At 43.7% G+C, this 22717-nt stretch overlaps 1 protein-coding gene across 1 annotated transcript in view; it reads right to left on the bottom strand.

Moving 5' to 3' along the window:
- Nucleotides 1–22717, bottom strand: part of LOC124039228 (calpain-15-like) — a 93586-nt gene that overhangs the window by 22656 nt on the left and 48213 nt on the right. The window contains 1 exon segment of the mRNA XM_046355131.1: nt 7497–7705. Coding sequence (XP_046211087.1) covers nt 7497–7705 — 209 coding nt within the window.

The following is a 22717-nucleotide window of genomic DNA, read 5'->3' as shown; positions in this document are numbered from 1 at the left end:
GCACCTGACTCGGTGCAGTTGTTGATATTCTTACGAGGCACAACCCCAGACTTTGAAATGACAGCGGAGCTGGCTTCAGTGCAGTCAATGAAGAGCACAACCACAGGGAACAATTTATTGGAGGAGGTTAATAACTGTGTGGCAAAGCTGGGACTGAGTTTTGAAAAGTTATCCAGTGTGACCACTGATCGGTGCCCAAACTTGGACAGGGAAAAAACATTGGCCTTTTGAAAAGGATACAAGATCAAGTAGCTAAAAGAGGTGATCTGTAAATATGTTCTGAATATGTTGTGGATACAGTCACTAAAGTGGTAAACTTCATAAGAGCAAAATCTTTAAACCACAGACAGTTTGTCTCACTGTTGGAAGAGACAGAGTCGGGTCATGCAGATCTCCCCTACCACACACACGTGAGATGGCCGAGTTTGGAGAAGGTGCTTAAAAAGGTGTGGGACCTGAAGTCGGACATTCCTGAATTTTTGCAAATGAAAGGAAAATATGTGGATTTCCCTCAACTGCAAGATAAAGAATGGTTGGCTGATTTTGCCGTCACCATAGATATCATGGCCCTCATGAATGAACTGAATTCCAAACTACAAGGGAAGGGCCTTTTTGCACATCAGATGTTCAGACTTGTCAAAGCCTTCAAGGGAAAATTACTCCTCCTGACCCGCCAAGTAGAAGCCAACGATCTCACCTACCTTCCCAAAACTACTAGTCTGTTCCCTATCAGATGACGACAATCTCACCCACCTTCAGACACTACTAGTCTGTTCCCTATCAGATGACGACAATCTCACCCACCTTCAGACACTACTAGTCTGTTCCCTATCAGATGACACTACTAGTCTGTTCCCTATCAGATGACACTACTAGTCTGTTCCCTATCAGATGACACTACTAGTCTGTTCCCTATCAGATGACACTACTAGTCTGTTCCCTATCAGATGACACTACTAGTCTGTTCCCTATCAGATGACACTACTAGTCTGTTCCCTATCAGATGACACTACTAGTCTGTTCCCTATCAGATGACACTACTAGTCTGTTCCCTATCAGATGACACTACTAGTCTGTTCCCTATCAGATGACACTACTAGTCTGTTCCCTATCAGATGACGACAATCTCACCCACCTTCTGACACTACTAGTCTGTTCCCTATCAGATGACGACAATCTCACCCACCTTCAGACACTACTAGTCTGTTCCCTATCAGATGACGACAATCTCACCCACCTTCAGACACTACTAGTCTGTTTCCTATCAGATGACACTACTAGTCTGTTCCCTATCAGATGACACTACTAGTCTGTTCCCTATCAGATGACACTACTAGTCTGTTCCCTATCAGATGACACTACTAGTCTGTTCCCTATCAGATGACACTACTAGTCTGTTCCCTATCAGATGACACTACTAGTCTGTTCCCTATCAGATGACACTACTAGTCTGTTCCCTATCAGATGACACTACTAGTCTGTTCCCTATCAGATGACACTACTAGTCTGTTCCCTATCAGATGACACTACTAGTCTGTTCCCTATCAGATGACACTACTAGTCTGTTCCCTATCAGATGACACTACTAGTCTGTTCCCTATCAGATGACACTACTAGTCTGTTCCCTATCAGATGACACTACTAGTCTGTTCCCTATCAGATGACACTACTAGTCTGTTCCCTATCAGATGACCAGCGGGAGAAGTATACATCGCTGCTGCGTGCTTTGAACGGTGAGTTTTCTCATCGTTTTGAGGATTTCAGAGTGTTAGAAAATGACATGCTGTTGGTTTCCTCTCCTTTCACCTTCAATGTGGATAACGCTCCCACTGACCTGCAACTGGAGCTTATCCATCTTCAGTCTGATGCAGTGATTGGAGAACTATTCAAAACGATGTCACTGACGAGGTTCTATGCATCTCTCGATGGACAACATTTTCATGCTCAGAATATGTTTGTACTGTTTGGGTCAACCTATGTATGTGAACTGACATGTTCAGTGATGAAATATAACAAGTCAAGGCACAGATCCTCTCTTACTGACTCTCACCTCTCAGTAATCCTGCGCATAGCGACGTCAGAAACCATACCTGACTTCACTACTCTTGTCAATGCCCATCAGAGATGTCACTCCTCACACTGATTGAGTAGTTTAAATGTAATGTTGAGCTCTCTCTCTTGTGGTTTTGTGCATACCCGTTAACAAGAGTTCTGTCCATGGTGCTGAATGCAGAGTGTACCTTTCCCTCCATGTAGTTCATTGCATGTTTAATAATGAAAATACCTACCAAAAGGAGAACATGGATGTGGTTTATTTCTGTGCATGTTAAACAAGTAAAATAAGTGGCATATCTGGATGTGATTTACAGTAAATATATCTGTCAACACAGTCGTACACATGATGTATAACCCTGTAATATCATTCTGGCACGCGATGGCAAAAATATATTCTAATGTGGCCCTCCATGGAAAATAATTGCCTGCTCTAGATGGAGGTTTGGGGAAGCTGACAATCTCTTTGCAAATCTCTCCTTCCTAGTGCAAAGCTCCATTTTATTTGAGGCCTTACTCAACACCTTACTGAACAAGCACCTGGCCACATGACCTGAGATGTTTGTGTGAGAATGTGTGTGTGTGTGTGTGAGCATGCATGCAATCGTTTGTGTGTTCTCGAGATAGAGAATCTGTCTCGAGAGAGAGGTTCTGGATGATTTTCTAGTATCCTCTCAACGAGACGTTTTCAATAATAACTCAATCCCCCAGTCTGCTCCGGCGCTAGTGCAAGCAGGGCCATCCCCATGTAAATCAAATCAATGCAAATCAGATTTAAAAAATAATAAAATCTAAATCCAATTACTTTGGTCGCAGCGATGGAACGCCGGACAATGACGGTTCATGTTTCTAGCTTCTCCGGCCACTCAAGGGCGAGCGAGAGAGGGGAAATGTGATTGGACATGGTTGCGTGGCTGGGGATGTGTAACGTGGACTGCAAATGTGACTGGGGTGTGATTCAGGATGGGAATTGGTTTACCTCCTGTCGTGAGAGAGAAAGGGTGTGTGGAGGGGGCTCTGGGGAGGGTTATTTTTGATAAGCGTGCGTGTGTGTGTGTGTGTATAGGGATGACTACAAGGCCCAAGGACACCCAAAACAAGTACATGGAGAAAACTGTCTGTGTCCAGATCTACATTCCTCTGAATAATCCCCCAGTCAGGTGATGTATCAGTACATCTGGCCGCCTCACTCCTCCCCTCTCACTTTCTTTCTTTCTCTCCCCAGTTCTTTCTTGGTTTATTCTCTCTGTCCCTATCTCTCTCTCTCTCTCTCTTAAACCTTGGCCTACAATGGTCGTGCCCCGCGGAAATCTAATTAACATAATACGGGGAAAGCTGCCGTTACCGTCAATATTACTCGCCAACGTGCAATCATTGGACAATAAACTAGACGAGGTACGATCATGAATATCCTACCAACGGGACATCAAAAACTGTAATATCTTATGTTTCACGGAATCGTGGCTGAATGATGACATGTATATTCAGCTAGCGGGATATATGCTGTACCGGCAAGATAGAACAGCACACTCCGGTAAGAGCAGGGGGGCGGTCTGTGCATATTTGTAAACAGATGGTGCACGAAATGTTAGGAAGTCTCTAGACTTTGCTCACCTGAAGTAGAGTATATTGTGATAAATTGCAGGCCACACTATTTGCCTAGAGAGTTTTCAGCTATACTTTTCGTGGCTGTTTATTTACCACCACAGACAGATGCTGGCACTAAGGCCACACTCAGTCAGCTGTATAAGGAGATAAGCAAACAGGAAACCACTCACCCAGAGGCGGTGCTCCTAGTGGCCAGAGACTTTAATGCAGGGAAACTTAAATCAGTCCTACCAAATGTATATCAACATGTTAAATGTGCAACCAGAGGGAAAACATTTCTAGATCACCTGTACTCCACACACAGAGACGCGTACAAAGCTCTACCTCGCCCTCCATTTGGTAAATCCGACCACAACTCTATCCTCCTCATTCCTGCTTACAAGCAAAAATGCAAGCAGGTAGCAACAGTGACTCGGTCTATAAAAAAGTAGTCAGGTGAAGCAGATGCTGAAGGACTGTTTTGCTGTCACAGACTGGAAAATGTTCCGGAATTCTTCCAATGGCATTGAGGAATACACCACATCAGTCACTGGCTTTATCAATAAGTGCATCGAGGACGTCGTCCCCACAGTGACTGCACATACATACCCCAACCAGAAGCCATGGATTACAGGCAACATTCGCACTGAGCTAAAGGGTAGAGCTGCCGCACTCAAGGTACGGGACTCTAGCCCGGAAGCTTATAAGAAATGCTGCTATGCGCTGCGACAAACCATCAAACAGGCAAAGCGTCAATACAGGGCTAAGATTGAATCATACTACACCGGCTCCGACGCTGGTCTTATGTGGCAGATCTTACAAACTATTTCAGACTACAAAGGGAAGGACAGCCGCGAGCTACCCAGTGACACAAACCAGACGAGCTCAATCATTTCTATGTTCGCTTTGAGGCAAGCAACACTGAGGCATGCATGAGAACACCAGCTGTTCCGGACAACTGTGTGATCACGCTCTCCGTAGCCGACATGAGTAAGACCTTTAAACAGGTCAACATTCGCAAGGCTGTGGGGGCAGACGGATTACCAGGACGTATGCTCTGGGTATGTGCTGACAAACTGGCAGGTGTCTTCACTGACATTGTCAACATGTCCCTAATTGAGTCTGTAACACCAACATGTTTCAAGCAGACCACCATAGTCCCTGTCCCCAAGAACACAAAGGCAACCTGCCTAAATGACTACAGCCCGTAGCCATGAAGTGCTTTGAAAGGCTGGTCATGGCTCACATCAACACCATTATCCCAGAAACCTTAGACCCACTCCAATTTGCATACCGCCCAAACAAATCCACAGATGATGCCATCTCTATTGCACTCCACACTGCCCTTTCCCACCTGGACAAAAGGAACATCTATGTGAGAATGCTATTCATTGACTACAGATCAGCGTTCAATACTATAGTACCCTCAAACATCACTAAACTAAGGATTGTGAGACTAAACACCTCCCTCTGCAACTGGATCCTGGACTTCCTGACGGGCCGCCCCCAGTTGGTGAGGGTAGGTTGCAACACATCTGCCATGCTGACCCTCAACATTGGAGCCCACTAGGGTTGCATGCTCAGTCCCCTCCTGTTCACCCACAACTGCATGGCCAGGCACGACTCCAACAGCATCATTAAGTTTGCAGACGACACAACGGTGGTAGGCCTGATCACAGACAACGACGAGACAGCCTATAGGGAGGAGGTCAGAGACCTGGCCATGTGATGCCACAATAACAACCTATCCCTCAACGTAACCAAGACTAAGGAGATGATTGTGGACTACAGGAAAAGGAGGACCGAGCACGTCCACATTCTCATCGATGGGGCTGTAGTGGAGCAGGTGAGAGCTTCAAGTTCCTTGGTGTCCACATCACCAACAAACTAGAATTGTCCAAACACACCAAGACAGTCGTGAAGAGGGCACGACAAAGCCTATTCCCCCTCAGGAAACTAAAAAGATTTTGCATGGGTCCTGAGATCCTCAAAAGGTTCTACAGCTGCAACATCGAGAGCATCCTGACTGGTTGCGTAACTGCCTGGTACGGCAATTGCTCAGCCTCCGACCACAAGGTACTATTGAGGGTAGTGCGTACGGCCCAGTACATCACTGGGGCTAAGCTGCCTGCCATTCAGGACCTCTACATCAAGTTGTGTCAGAGGAAGGCCCTAAAAATTGTCAAAGACTGCAGCCACCCCAGTCATAGACTGTTCTCTCTACTACCACATGGCAAGCGGTACCGGAGTGCCAAGACTAGGACAAAAAGGCTTCTCAACAGTTTTTACCCAGGTAATCAAATTGTTAGTTTACACATACAGGAAATCAAATGGCTACCCGGACTATCTGCATTGTGTGCTCCCCCCAACCCCTCTTTTACGTTGCTGCTAGTCTCAGTTTATCATATATGCATAGTCACTTTCACTATACATGAATGTACATACTACCTCTATCAGACTAACAGGTGCCTGTATATAGCCTCTCTACTGTATATAACCTCTCTACTGTATATAGCCTCTACTGTATATAGCCTCTCTACTGTATATAGCCTCTCTACTGTATATAGCCTCTCTACTGTATATAGCCTCTCTACTGTATATAACCTCTCTACTGTATATAGCCTCTCTACTGTATATAGCCTCTCTACTGTATAGAGCCTCTCTACTGTATAGACTATAGAGCCTCTCTACTGTATATAGCTTCGCTGTTGTTATTTCTCCACTGTCTCTTTACTGTTGCTTTTATTTCTATACTTACCTATTGTTCATCTAATACAGGCTCTAACCAATAGTGCAAAAAAGGTAAGTAAGCATTTCACTGTAAGGTCTACACCTGTTGTATTCAGTGCACGTGACAAATAAACTTTGATTTGATATAGATGTGTTTTTTTTTGCATTGGCTGCGTCTCAGTCCACGGCATCCGCCGATATAGCACCCTTCTGCTTATAGGTGGCAGAGCTAGACGGGTGTTTGTCAGACAATGACACATCCCCAAATTCGGTCTTCTCACAAAAATGTCTGTAGCATCCGAACGGTGTAGCCTACAAACTATTGTGACCACTCTCGCTGAGACTCTCATGAACACGATGCTCTCCGTTTTTCACTAGGGCACAAGACTCACCTGAAGGTTCCCGGTACCAATTTATAAAAAATTATGGAAGTATTTATGGAGATAGTTTGGGCTTAAAATAAGGGGATAAATACATGCAAAACAAACAAAAAAACTGTTTCCTTATCTTCCTTATACTGTATCTCAGATATAGGGCAGACACTTCAGAACAAACTTATCTTAGATTTTTTAATAGCCATAAAGCCAAATTCAATGTCTCATCCCCAAAAAATGAAATGTTTATTCAAATGATCCTTGGTATGCCCATCTTAAAACAACCCCCCCCCCCCAGCTTAGACTCTAGATGGTTAAACACCCCCTTTCCCTCTCTACCTGTCCCCCCCTCCCACCTTCTATCTTCTTTAGGCCCAGAGAGTACATCTATAGTCACTGCTCAATGATAAACTACACTGGCCACCAATGTGCTGTTATTCCCCCTGACCTTTAAGACAAGCGATAAGAGATCCCCTCTCATATGCAGAGTGGAGTTGGTTTATTCTTCAGAAACACATTAGGAATAGTCCAGAGAGGACGGAGACAAACACTGTGTCTAAGAAGCACAGCAGGCACACTGAACGTGGATACATTTCTACACAAAAGCCACAGACACACAAGCATGAACACGCGCTGCTTAAGGTAGATTGTACACAGTTTGGTACCCACGCGGTCACATGCACGCGGACACACGCACACATAGCTGAGCTACAGATACTACGACACTGCACACGTTCAGTGACGACAACTCACCAACAGTTTCCCAGCAGGCCTTGCAGGATGTCCGAAGGCCGCGGGGTGCGGAAGACGGACCATTTGACGCCCCGGTCCTTGAAGTTGTTGCAGTTGATCTCGTGGGGGCGGAGCCACTTTTTGATTCGCTGCTGTACGCTGTCACCCTCGGGGAAGCCCACGGAACACGGACCAGGGGGGAAGCTGTCGTCTACGAAGTTCACCACATTCTAAAAGAACGAGAGGTATAATAATACTCTGAGACAGAGGATTCATAACAGTCCAGCTGAGAAACAGTCAGAGATGAGTAGTGTCTGATGAAGTAAGTTACTGCCCTGGCACCAAACATTTGCTTGGAGAGGAGAAGGCTGAACAAGTGTAACATCATACTGGCATCAAGACTAGTCGAAACGAGACTAAGTCACCACACTGAGAGAAAATGTGTATGTTGGCTGCACTCTGGAAATCCCACAATATATTGTAAATACAGTATGTGTCAACTAACAACATGTCAAATAGCCTCAACATGACATTATCAGGGATCTAAGGTTAGGCCTATAAGCCATTACAGATTGCTAGCCTCCAGATTTCTGTCTGATGTCTGTGTTAAACGAATGACGATACATTTGGAGCCCTGCAGCCCACTGTAGGAGTCACGGGATGCTGAGACAAAAGCACAAGGACAACCACCGGCACTGAGTGGTCGCGCGGCTCAAGGAGCCTTCCCCTGCTGCTAACACATTAAGATGCACACGCAGCATGGAATGTGCTGTGCTAACATATATCAAAACGCATCTCCCGAGATCAAGAAGACGGCACACTGAATTACACCGTGACGCTTCTGAACACACTGACCCGCGCTCCCCGTGAAGAACTATCAAACGCTCACTTGGGCTAAACATGGCCTCTTTGAAACACACACAAAAAATGTCTACTTCAACATAACAGTTTGCATTTAGGCTAACTGACCTACAGTACACAACCTGTGTGTCACACTTTGTCACTGCCAAAACCATGCTCGACAAACCTGAGAGCACACATACAAAGACTAGTCTATCCTATTTCCTCTGCTCACTGGTGGCAGCAGTTGGATCACGCATCCTGAACCAGTGGAAAGTACTGTAAGCATCCCGGCGTCGCACAGCCGGTGGAGGAAAATTCATTCGTCATCCTACACAAAAGCCACTTCTGTCGCCCTCGACACTGTGCCAGACATCGGCAGTAGTACCTTGGCCCCTGTCCCCATTTCCCATCATGCTCCAGCAGATTTAGCCCCACCGGGGGCTATCAGTGACTCACTGGCTCTGTAGTTCAGAGGTATACACCGCCCTGTTTGTTGTTGGGCTTAGCCAGACACTGATAAAGTTTTCTTTGCTTCACAGCAGTTGGGAGAGCTTTCAGCTCTGGCCCTACAGACCTGCAAATAGAGGCCTTTAAAAAAAAACTTTAGTTCCAAAAACCACTCGCCGACAGCTCAGGACCTCACAGAGACGGTAGGGTAGAAGAACTTGGATAAACATGCATGAGGAGCGTGTCCCCTTTCTGCACACGTGGAAATCAAAGGCAGACGAGGACGAAGCACCATCATGACCCGTGTAAAAAATAGGACAGACTGCCACAGCAAGCCAAACAGACAAGACACAAACGGTCACGTGCAGCTTTAGTGTCCCTTCACCTATTCTCGCCAGGTCCAGCTGTTTGTTGTGAGGGCGACAGTATAACACAGTGCTGGTCTGACTGACTGTCTGACTGTCTCCGGTGGAACTGTGTTGGGTAATTCTCAAGGCTGGGCCGATGCCTGAGAGCACTCACAGTTCATGGATAGACTATTCCGGCTAACAAAACAAACAGCACTCCAGCTGTCTGAGTCTCTATAGAAACCTGAATCAATACGGGGATGTTTGAATGCAGAGGGGGAGTGACTGGCCCTCCCTGCAACCCAGTTCGACGCTGCAGTCAACCTATTGATCGTGGTAACAGTAGTGATGGATGGCTATTGAGCCGACGTGACATTGGCACAACCCGCCGTCACATAAAAAGAGCACCGATAACGGCGTCATTTACAGTGGCTTATTGTAAAACACGAGCCGCTATGACCAGTTAAATCGTGTGGCGGTTTAAATTTGTCCAAGTGGAAAGTGGTGGTTTGCCTTGTCGCTGTTGCTTTCAGTTACAATCCACATGTAGGCCGACTGTGTGAATTGTGCTGTTACATAGCCTCAGCTATTTAATGGGAAATAGAAGGGACTAGAAGAACATATGATGTTGTCAACAGGAAACAATTCATATGTTCAGTTTACTCTGCATTTGGTGGTAGCCGAGAAACAATGTTTTCACCACACGGGGCTTTACAGGTTAGAAAGAATGCCAACACGCCTCAGTGTCGTTCCCCTGTATTAAATCGTACAGTGGATGGGCACACCTGCGGCTATTTCTTTATTGCTTAAAACCTCAAGTAGTAGACCATGGAGGGATATTGTCTATGTGGATTGTTGCCATTGTCCTTAAACTATCTATCTAAATACCATCTTTGCTGCACTCTCATATAGCTTCCTTTCTTGATCTCCTTGTCTGTGACTGAAATAGATGGGAGATATGCCTCCACAACATTGTACTCATCTAAGCTCTCTTATCTTTGACCAAGAAGGACACAAGACCACATCAGGAAATCCAAGACAAACCGTTACATTCTGTAGAGTGGCTTTGGAGTGGTGTGTGGTCAGTGGCACTCTGTGCATGCCAACTCTGAGTGGTAGTCCTATCGTTTATGTACCGGAGGAAGTATTTTATCATCTTGTGATAGGCTGAGGCAGTCATGAGGCACCCTAGGGGAGATAGATGCACTGCATGGACAGAGTGTGCTCAGCCGAAGTCACCCTCCATAAACTGAGATGTGCCGCTCCATGCTCCCGCTGATTACATTCACTTTAGGGAAGTGGATAATTGCTGTTACCCTACTCCCCCGTTTCTAAAAATAGAATGGCCTGTGTTCACCTCAGTGTGCACATGGGTAGTGCCACAGCAACAGAGGAAACGTGGGGAGTTATGGTGCAAGTGGGAATAGAAGTGAGCGGAGGAAAAGGAGGTTTAAGATAATGGGAGTGAGAGACGAGAAAGAACATATGAACGAATACAGTTTAAGTCAGAAGTTTACATACACCTTAGCCAAATACATTTAAACTCAGTTTTTCACAATTCCAGACATTTAATCCCAGCAAAAATTCCCTGTTTTAGGTCAGTTAGGATCACCAATTTATTTTAAGGATGTGAAATGTCAGAATAATAGCAGAGAGAATGAATTATTTCAGCTTTTATTTCTTTCATCACATTCCCAGTGGGTCAGAAGTTTACATACACTCAATTAGTATTTGGTAGTGTTGCCTTTAAATTGTTTAACTTGGGTCAAACGTTTCGGTAGACATCCACAAGCTTCCCACAATAAGTTAGGATGAATGGGTCAAAACTCACCTGACAGAACTGGTGTAACTGAGTCAGGTTTGTAGGCCTCCTTGCTCGCACACGCTTTTCCAGTTCTGCCCACAAATGTTAGGGCATGTTAAGTCAGGGCTTTGTGATGGCCACTCCAATACCTTGACTTTGTTGTCCTTAAGCCATTTTGCCACAACTTTGGAAGAATGCTTGGGGTCATTGTCCATTTGGAAGACCCATTTGCGACCAAGCTTTAACTTCCTGACTGATGTCTTGAGATGTTGCTTCAATATATCCACATACTTTTCCTCCCTCATGCCATGTATTTTGTGAAGTGCACCAGTCCCTCCGGCAGCAAAGCACCCTCACAACATGATGCTTCCCAAGGGTGAACCAGACTGGTGGAGGTCTACAATTGTTATTCTGAGGTCTTGGCTGATTTCTTTTGATTTTCCCATGATGTCAAGCAAAGAGGCACTGATTTTGAAGGTAGGCCTTGATTTACATCCACAGGTACACTACCAATTGACTCAAATAATGTCAATAGCCTATCCGAAGCTTCTTAAGCCATGACATCATTTTCTGAAATTTTCCAAGGTGTTTAAAGGCACAGTCAACTTAGTCTATGTAAACTTCTGACCCACTGGAATTGTGATACAGTGAGTTATACGTGAAATAATCTGTCTGTAAAAAATTGTTGGAAAAATGACTTGTAGATGTCCTAACTGACTTGCCAAAACTATAGTTTGTTCACAAGAAATTTGTGGAGTGGTTGAAAAATGAGTTTCAATGACTCCAACCTAAGTGTATGTAAACTTCTGACTTCAGCTGTACATTTAGCCTAATTGTTCCAGAGGAAGAGAGGATCTCTCTAACATCCTTCCTCTATAGCCTGCTTCCCATACACGCTTCCAAAGGTGAACCTGCAACTCACAGAGTAGCATTTGACATGAATAATGCAAGGTAGAGCCAATGTTTTTGCATGATGAACACGATACCCTACACATGGAATGAAATGTGTGAGCGACTATGTTGCAGTTTCAATTTCCCCCCCATTTTCTTGCTTATACATGAGACGATTTAGGCCTAGGTAAACACCGAAATGCCGATTCAATGGTGTCGACAGCCCCCTCCTGTACTCTCTGTTCACCCATTACTGCGTGGCCATGCACGCCTCCAACTCAATCATCAAGTTTGCAGGCGACACAAGGGTAGTGGGCTTGATTACCAACAACGACGAGACAGCCTACAGGGAGGAGATGAGGGCACTCGGAGTGTGGTGTCAGGAAAACAACCTCTCACTTAACGTCAACTATGGAGATGATTGTGAACTTCAGGGAACAGCAGAGGGAGCACCTCCCCTTCCACATCGACGGGACAGTTGTGTAGAAGGAGGAAAGTTTTAAGTTCCTCGGCGTACACATCACAGACAAACTGAAATGGTCCACTACACAGACAGTGTGGTGAAGAAGGCACAGCAGCGCCTCTTCAACCTCAGGAGGCTGAAGAAATGTGGCTTGTCACCTAAAACCCTCACAAACTTTTACAGATGCACAATTGAGAGCATCCTGTCGGGCCATACCACCACCTGGTATGGCAACTGCACCGCTCTCAAGAGCAACGCTCTCCAGAGGGTGGTGCGGTCTGCACAATGCATCACCGGGGGCAAACTACCTTTCATCCAGGACACCTACAGCACCCGTTGTCACAGGAAGGCCAAAAAGATCATCAAGGACAACAACCACCGAGCCACTGCCTGTTCACCCCGCTACCATCCAGTCGAGGTCAGTACAGGTGCATCAAAGCAGGGACCGAGAGACAAAAAAAACAGCTTATATCTCAAGGCCATTGACTGTTAAACAGCCATCACTAACACAGAGAGGCTGCTGCCTACATACAGACTCAAATCATTGGCCACTTATAGAAATGGATCACTAGCCACTTTACATAATGCCACTTTAATAATGTTTACATATCTTACATTACTCATCTCATATGTATATACTGTATTTCATACCATCTATTGCATCTCACCTATTCCGCTCAGCCATATATTTATTTACATGTACATATTCTTATTCCTTCCCTTTACATGACACCTACCATCCTCAGATTGTTCTGAAATCCTTTCTGTAGTTAGAAACAGATGAGATTAGCATTCCTGAAACATTATTTTGTTGAAATATAATTTGATCTGAGTAATTAAGCTAAATGACTGCACACAAATTGGGAAGTCATTTAATTTAATTTAGAGGATTCATTTAATATTCAAAAAATAGAGTACCTGACATTTGATTTGGAGCTAACTTTTTTATAACACTAGCTAGGTTTCTATCGAAATGGCGACATATTATCACGTGAATATTCTAAAATCTGCAAGTATCGATCATCATGTCACCAGGATCAGACACTCAATATTTCTTGGAAAGGAGCATCAAGATCACTGTGCACTTTCACCACCCGGTGAAGTTCATAAGTTATTTCATCTGTAGCCGAATAAACACTGCAATAAAGTGCATGGTTTCCCGAGTCGTAGTGGGAGGATCACACACCATATCATCGCGACTCCCATGTTTACTTTGGTATGATGGTTATAAAATCAATATTTGTGCATAAAGGTGTTTCCACAATCATTTATTGCGCAATACATTTTACCAACACAAAAAGATTCCACCATGTCAAACAAAAAAATAATCTGTCAGCATTTATAAAATTGTACCAAATGTCCTGTTTCCACCATAGGTGTCTTGATAAAAAAAAATAAAAAAAATGTTACACAGTGTTTCTGGATGGAAACGTGGTTAGTGAGTAAGACATGAGAAATCCACAGAAATGGTCAAAAGCCACATATGGACCCAAAACCAGTTCTCTGACAAAGAGTATGAAGCTGCGGCTCTGAGTTTTGTTTTGTCATGCTATGTAATGTATTCTCAGTAAATTTGGTGTTGTTTTTGTTCTCCTGTTCAGAGAAATGAGTAATCGAAGTTGATAGGTCTATGTGCCATCCTAAACTCAGCAAAAAAAGAAATGTCCTCTCACTGTCAACTGCGTTTATTTTCAGCAAACTAAATATTTGTATAAACATAACACGATTCAACAGCTGAGACATAAACTGAACAAGTTCCACAGACATGTGACTAACAGAAATTGAATAATGTGTCCCTGAACAAAGGGGGGGGGGGGGGGGGGGGTGGATCAAAATCAAAAGTAACAGTCACTATCTGGTGTGGCCACCAGCTATATTAAGTACTGCGGTGCATCTCCTCCTCATGGACTGCACCAGATTTGCCAGTTATTGCTGTGAGATGTTACCCCACTCTTCCACCAAGGCACCTGCAAGTTCCCGGGCATTTCTGGGGGGGAATGGCCCTAGCCCTCCCAGACGTGCTCAATGGGATTGAGATCCGGGCTCTTTGTTGGCCATGGAAGACACTGACATACCTGTCTTGCAAGAAATCACGCACAGAACGAGAAGTATGGCTGGTGGCATTGTCATGCTGAAGGGTCATGTCAGGATGAGCCTTCTGGAAGGGTACCACATGAGGGAGATGGATGTCTTCCCTGTAATGCACAGCATTGAGATTGCCTGCAATGACAACGAGGTCAGTCCGATGATGCTGTGACACACCGCCCCAGACAATGGCGGACCCTCCACCTCCAAATCGATCCCGCTCCAGGGTACAGGCCTCGATGTAACGCTCATTCCTTCAACGATAAACGCGAATCTGATCATCACCCCTGGTGAGACAAAACTGCGACTCGTCAGTGAAGAGCACTTTTTTGCCAGTCCTGTCTGGTCCAGCGACACTGGGTTTGTGCCCATAGGCAACGTTGTTGCCGGTGATGTCTGGTGAGGACCTGCCTTACAACAGGCCTACAAGCCCTCAGTCCAACCTCTCTTAGCCTATTGCGGACAGTCTGAGCACTGATGGAGGGATTGTGCGTTCCTGGTGTAACTCAGGCAGTTGTTGTTGCCATCCTGCACCTGTCCTGCAGGTGTGATGTTCGGATGTACCGATCCTGTGCAGGTGTTGTTACACGTGGTCTGCCACTGCGAGGACAATCAGCTGTCCGTCCTGTCTCCCTGTAGCGCTGTCTTTGGCGTCTCACAGTACAGACATTGCAATTTATTGCCCTGGCCGCAAATGCAGTCCTCATGCCTCCTTGCAGCATGCCTAAGGCACATTCACGGGGATGAGCAGGGTCCCTGGGCATCTTTCTTTTGGTGTTTTTCAGAGTCAGTAGAAAGGCCTCTTTAGTGTCCTAAGTTTTCAAAACTGTGACCTTAATTGCCTACCGTCTGTAAGCGGTTAGTGTCTTAACGACTGTTCCACAGGTGCATGTTCATTAACTGTTCAATGAAGATCTGTGAAGTTATTTGGATTTTTATGAATTATATTTAAAAGACAGGTTCCTGAAAAAGGGAAGTTTTTTTTTGTCCAGCCTGATATTACCGGGTTCTGACCACTAGATGGGGCTGTTCCTGCTATTAGTTTTTTTTATGATCTCCCCCTCCCCTCAATTTTTGAGGGATAGTCCACCCAAATTTCAAAATGCCAAATTGGTTTCCTTTATGGACCAGGTATAACAGCAACCCAAAGATGGAACCTATATTAGTATTTTCACGCTTCACATCCAAATCATCGATAAGTAACAATACTTTTTTTAGATTACTTTAGGACAGTGTATTCAAAGTCCCCCCCCCCAAAAAAACAAGTATACATTGCATGGGACAATATACAAAAGTTTGAGAAAGATCATTTGAAAAATTCAACTTTATTGAGTAAATGCATTTATTGGTTGCAATGAATTGAAGGTTATTTATTGATTTGAAAATTAAGTTTGTGTCATTAGATTTGGCGTGGGGTTGCGAGAAATTCTAGGAGAAAAAACAATTGGGTCCACAGAAATTCAGAAGGAAAAAAATGGGGTGCCCACTGAAACATTTCCAATACCACTCCTTTAGGACAGTTTGGACATGAAGTGTCAAAATGCTAATATAGGTTCCATTGACTTGCATTGGATTTGTGCCACAAATGCTAAAACGTTTGTATTTGAAAAAGTGGACAACAAAACCAAAGCATGGATTGCTGTCATACCTTGTTCATAGACTGCTTAAACCAATACGATATTTTGTATTTGATTATTTAAAATAAATCACCTATTTGCAGGAACAGCACCATCTAATGGTCAGACAGAGAATATATACTATATACTCGTTGGGGTGGGTTTGGTGTGGGGTGTGGGGGTCCGTGGGTTGCTTTTTACCATTTCTTTGGATTCCTCATTGTAAAAAAAAAATTGAGCCAAATCATATGTTAGGTACTATATTTTGGAAAATTATGAATCCTATACATAAAAAAAATGGCTGCAATCAATTACACTGAACATTTTTTATTTTAATTAAAAATATGACTTTTTGAGTTACAGTTCATATATCAGTCAATTTAAATAAATCATTAGGCCCTAATCTATGAATTTCACATGACTGGGAATACAGATGGTCACAGATCAATCAATCAAATGTATTTATAAAGCCCTTCTTACATCAGTTGATGTCACAGAGTGCTGTACAGAAACCCAGCCTAAAACCCCAAACAGCAAGCTAATGCAGGTCTAGAAGCACGGTGGCTAGGAAAAACTATATTTTTAAGTAGGGGCTTGGAAGTTGCTGGATATTGGCGGGAACTGGTACACGCTACTGTACATGTCGAACTGGTACACGCTACTGTACATGAGTACGCAGGCCATGGAAGAACTGGGACATTTTCAGCTTCCAGGAATTGTGTACAGATCCTTGTGACATGGGGCTGTGCATTATCATGCTGAAACATGATGTGATGCCGGCGGATGAATGGCACGACAATGGGCCTCAGGATCTTGTCACAGGATCTCTGTGCATTCAAATTGCCATTGCTAAAATGCAATTGTGTTCATCATCCGTAGCTTATTCCTGCTCATACCATAACCCCACTGCCACAATGTTCACAACGTTGACATCAGCAAACCACTCGCCCACACTACGCCATAAGTCTGTCATCTTCCTGGTAGATTTGTAACTGGGATTCATCCGTGAAGAGCAAACTCCTCCGGTGTGCCAGTGGCCATCGAAGGTAAGCTTTTGCCCATTGAAGTTGGTTACAAAGCCGAACTGTAGTCAGGTCAAGAATCTGGTGAGGACAACGACCACACAGATGAGCTTCCTTGAGATGGCTTCTGACAGTTTGTAAAGAAATTCTTTGGTTGTGCAAACCAGTTTCATTAGTTGTCCGGGTGACTGGTCTCAGACGATTCCACAGGTGGAGGTCCTGGGCTGACGTGGTTACATGTGGTCTGCGGTAGAGGTCGACCGATTAATCGGAATTTCAAGTTTTCATAACAATCGGAAATCGGCATTTTTGGCCACCGATTTGACAATTTTTTTTATACCCTTATATAACCAGGCAAGTCAGTTAAGAACACATTCTTATTTTCAATGACGGCCTAGGAACGGTGGGTTAACTGCCTTGTTCAGGGGCAGAACGACAGATTTTCACCTTGTCAGCTCGGGGGATCCAATCTTGCAACCTTACAGTTAGTCCAACACAATAACGACCTGCCTATCTCTCGTTGCACTCCATAAGGAGACTTCCTGTTACGCGAATGCAGAAAGCCAAGGTAAGTTGCTAGCTAGCCAAGGTAAGTTGCTAGCTAGCATTAACTACACATGGTTGATGACCTGGTTGATGGTATTACTAGATATTATCTAGCGTGTCCTGCATTGCATATAATCTGACTGAGCATACAAGCATACAAGTATCTAAGTATCTGACTGAGCGGTGGTAGACAGAAGCAGGCGCGTAAACATTCATTCAAACAGCACTTTTGTGCGTTTTGCCAGCAGCTCTACATTGTACGACAAGCATTGCGCTGTTTATGACTTCAAGCCTATCAACTCCCGAGATGAGGCTGGTGTAACCGAAGTTAAATGGCTAGCTAATTAGTGTGCGCTAATAGCGTTTCAAACATCACTTGCTCTGAGCCTTCTAGTAGTTGTTCCCCTTGCTCTGCATGGGTAATGTTGCTTGGATGGTGGCTGTTGTCGTTGTGGTGCTGGTTCGAGCCCAGGGAGGAGTGAGGAGAGGGACGGAAGCTATACTGTTACACTGGCAATACTAAAGTGCCTATAAGAACATCCAATAGTCATCCAATAGCCAAAGGTTAATGAAATACACATGGTATAGAGGGAAATAGTCCCTATAATTCCTATAATAACTACAACCTAAAACTTCTTACCTGGGAATATTGAAGACTCATGTTAAAAAGAACCACGAGGTTTCATATGTTCTCATGTTCTGAGCAAGGAACTTAAACATTAGCTTTCTTACATGGCACATATTGCACTTTTACTTTCTTCCCCAACACTTTGTTTTTGCATTATTTAAACCAAATTGAACATGTTTCATTATTTACTTGAGGCTAAATTGATTTTATTGATGTATTATATTAAGTTAAAATAAGTGTTCATTTAGTATTGTTGTAATTGTCATTATTACAAATAATTAAATACAAATCGGCCGATTAATCGGTATTGGATTTTTTGTTCCTCCAATAATCGGTATCGACGTTGAAAAATCATAATCGGTTGACCTCTAGTCTGCGGGTGTGAGTCTAGTTGGAGGCACTGCCACATTCTCTAAAACGACGTTGGAGGTGGCTTATGGTAGAGAAATTAAAATCTCTGGCAATAGCTCTGGTGGACATTCCTGCAGTCAGAATGCCAATTGCACACTCCCTCAAAACTTGAGACACCTGTGGCATTGTGTTGTGTTATAAAACTGCACATCTTAGAGTTGCCTTTTATTGTCCCAAGCACAAGGTGCACCTGTGTAATGACCATGCTGTTTCATCAGTTTCTTGATATGCCACACCTGTCAGATGGATGGATTATCTTGGCAAAGGAGAAATGCTCACTAACAGGGATGTAAACAAATTTGTGCACAACATTTGAGAGAAATTAGCTTTTTGTGAGTATGATTTACTGGGATATTTTAGCTCATGAAACATGAGACCAACACTTTACATGTTTTACCCCCTTTCTCTCCCAATTTCGATTGTCTCATCGCTGCAACTCCCCAACGAGTTCGGGAGAAGCGAAGGCCGCGTAATGCATGGTCCGAAACATGACCCGCCAAACCACGCTTCTTAAAACCCGCACACTTAACTCGGAAGCCAGCTGCACCAATGTGTAGGATGAAACACCGTTCAACTGACGACCGTAGTCAGCCTGCGGGCACCCGACCCAACACATGGAGTCGCTAGAGCACGATGAGCCAAGTAAAGCCCCCCCGGCCAAACCCTCCCCTAACCCGGACGACACTAGGCCAAGTGTGCGTCGCCCTAAGGGACTCCCGGTCACGACCGGTTGTGACACAGCCTGGGATCGAACCCCGTCATATTCCCGATCGTGTGAAATCCATAGTTTTGGGCCTAATGAATTGATTTCAATTAACTGATTTCCTCATATGAACTGTAATTCAGTAAAATCATTGAAACATTTCCCTGTTGTGTTTATATTTTTGTTCAGTATTGTTAGGTCCTAAATAACAGAGTAAGACATTTGACGGACACCATAAAAGCTCCAACCAAGTTCATTCACCTAAAGGATCAAACATCTGAACAGACAACGAACATATTCACACACTCACTGATATTTAACCCTTTCTCATATGCTGAGCCCCTCCTTACACATCTGAACAGCCAATACCCCTTTGTTGCCAGACAGAACACTAGTGATATATGTTCCTCCTCACTTTTCATCTGACCTGACCTCAGCCCAAATTTCTCACTCCTCCCCAACTCACGGCTGTCATGGTGACTTGTTTCAGACTGTGTCTCTTCTCCTCCCATAACATCCCTGATGGTTAACAATAACATATCCTGACATAATGTAAACGCTATACATGACCTTCTCTGTATCAGTGACATATCCTGACATAATGTAAACGCTATACATGACCTTCTCTGTATCAGTGACATATCCTGACATAATGTAAACGCTATACATGACCTTCTCTGTATCAGTGACATATCCTGACATAATGTAAACGCTATACATGACCTTCTCTGTATCAGTGACATATCCTGACATAATGTAAACGCTATACATGACCTTCTCTGTATCAGTGACATATCCTGACATAATGTAAACGCTATACATTACCCTCTCTGTATCAGACTGTGTCTCTTCTCCTCCCATAACATCCCTGATGGTTAACAATAACATATCCTGACATAATGTAAAAGCTATACATGACCTTCTCTGTATCAGTGACATATCCTGACATAATGTAAACGCTATACATGACCTTCTCTGTATCAGTGACATATCCTGACAATGTAAACGCTATACATTACCCTCTCTGTATCAGACTGTGTCTCTTCTCCTCCCATAACATCCCTGATGGTTAACAATAACATATCCTGACATAATGTAAACGCTATACATGACCTTCTCTGTATCAGTGACATATCCTGACATAATGTAAACGCTATACATGACCTTCTCTGTATCAGTGACATATCCTGACATAATGTAAACGCTATACATTACCCTCTCTGTATCAGACTGTGTCTCTTCTCCTCCCATAAGATCCCTGTGATGGTTAACAATAACATACCCTGACATTATGTAAACGCTATACATTACCACTCTGTATCAGTGACATATCCTGACATAATGTAAAAGTTATACATTACCCTCTCTGTATCAGTGACATATCCTGACAATGTAAACGTTATACATTACCCTCCCTGTATCAGTGACATATCCTGACATAATGTAAACGTTATACATTACCCTCTCTGTATCAGTGGCATATCCTGACATAATGTAAACGTTATACAATATATGCCATTTAGCAGACGCTTTTATCCAAAGCGACTTACAGTCATGTGTGCATACATTCTACGTATGGGTGGTCCCGGGGATCGAACCCACTACCCTGGCGTTACAAGCGCCATGCTCTACCAACTGAGCTACACAGGACCACATACATTACCCTCTCTGTATCAGTGACATATCCTGACAATGTAAACGCTATACATGACCTTCTCTGTATCAGTGACATATCCTGACATAATGTAAACGCTATACATGACCTTCTCTGTATCAGTGACATATCCTCACATAATGTAAACGCTATACATTACCCTCTCTGTATCAGACTGTGTCTCTTCTCCTCCCATAAGATCCCTGTGATGGTTAACAATAACATACCCTGACATTATGTAAACGCTATACATTACCACTCTGTATCAGTGACATATCCTGACATAATGTAAAAGTTATACATTACCCTCTCTGTATCAGTGACATATCCTGACAATGTAAACGTTATACATTACCCTCCCTGTATCAGTGACATATCCTGACATAATGTAAACGTTATACATTACCCTCTCTGTATCAGTGGCATATCCTGACATAATGTAAACGTTATACAATATATGCCATTTAGCAGACGCTTTTATCCAAAGCGACTTACAGTCATGTGTGCATACATTCTACGTATGGGTGGTCCCGGGGATCGAACCCACTACCCTGGCGTTACAAGCGCCATGCTCTACCAACTGAGCTACACAGGACCACATACATTACCCTCTCTGTATCAGTGACATATCCTGACAATGTAAACGTTATACATTACCCTCTCTGTATCAGTGACATATCCTGACATAATGTAAACGCTATACATTACCATCTCTCCCTCAGTAACATATCCTGACATAATGTAAACGCTATACATTACCGTCTCTCCCTCAGTGACATGAATCAGTATATTTCATGATTTCAAAGGTTAAGAAATCAGAACCCCTCAGTATATTGAACAACGAGTGGTGGGGAAAAGGGAGGCCAATCCACATGAGGTATTTTAATCTGGAGATTAGGTTGTAATTCGTTTTTCTCAATTAAGAAAATACCTTGATTCATTTTTCCAGACTGACATTTATGTTGAACCCTTGATAAACGGTCAACCCTCCTGTAAATGTGTTAATTAAACATGTTATATCAAAGTTTAGTTAGAAAAATTGGATTTGAAATGCAATTGAACTGACCAATGTGGACTTGCATGCCACCATCTCACCATTACAAAAACCTAATTTCACGGTTTCAATTTATCACCTCTTAATTAAAAACAAATTACGATGAATGTTTCCTTGTGTGAATTGAAGACTGAAACCGACTGGTAGTGTCTATGTGAGAGAAAGTGGAGTCAGAGAGACATGAAGTCTTATGCGGATCAGAAAGTGTACCAGGGGCAGCATGGTGTCATACGTTGACGTTGCCCCTAGATGCTGACACAGGGTAGGAAGTTAGGACGGTCTACGCAAACTTAGGTCAACATCAGTAACAGGACACAGATGCAGTCTGACTAAATAATAAATAAATAATAATGGCAGGAAACTATCTATCTTTAAAACTGCTAAATTCTCTGTACTTGTACATCAACCTGCCTCATGCTCACGGAAAAAGGAGATCGGCTCCTGCACTGTGAGCTGTTCCGGCTCGCACAAGCCAAGGCTCGTTCCTTAATTACTGTCAAGTCCCCCACCTAAGCCCTTTTTCCATCCAGAGAAAACCCTGTACTGTGCTGTATGGCATTTCAGTGTTGCAGTGTGACGCATGTAAAACAACCCTAACGGATTCACTCTTCATGGCACAATGAAATATGCTGTTTGGGAAGCTTCTTGACTATTCATCTCCATTGAAAGAGATGCTAACGTGTCAGTGGTGAGCTCTTAAGAAACAAAATGGCTACCAGGCACCACCC

Source organism: Oncorhynchus gorbuscha, linkage group LG07 (genome assembly GCF_021184085.1).
Source record: "Oncorhynchus gorbuscha isolate QuinsamMale2020 ecotype Even-year linkage group LG07, OgorEven_v1.0, whole genome shotgun sequence".
NCBI lineage: Eukaryota > Metazoa > Chordata > Actinopteri > Salmoniformes > Salmonidae > Oncorhynchus > Oncorhynchus gorbuscha.
This window is presented reverse-complemented; position numbering and strand designations above follow the sequence as displayed.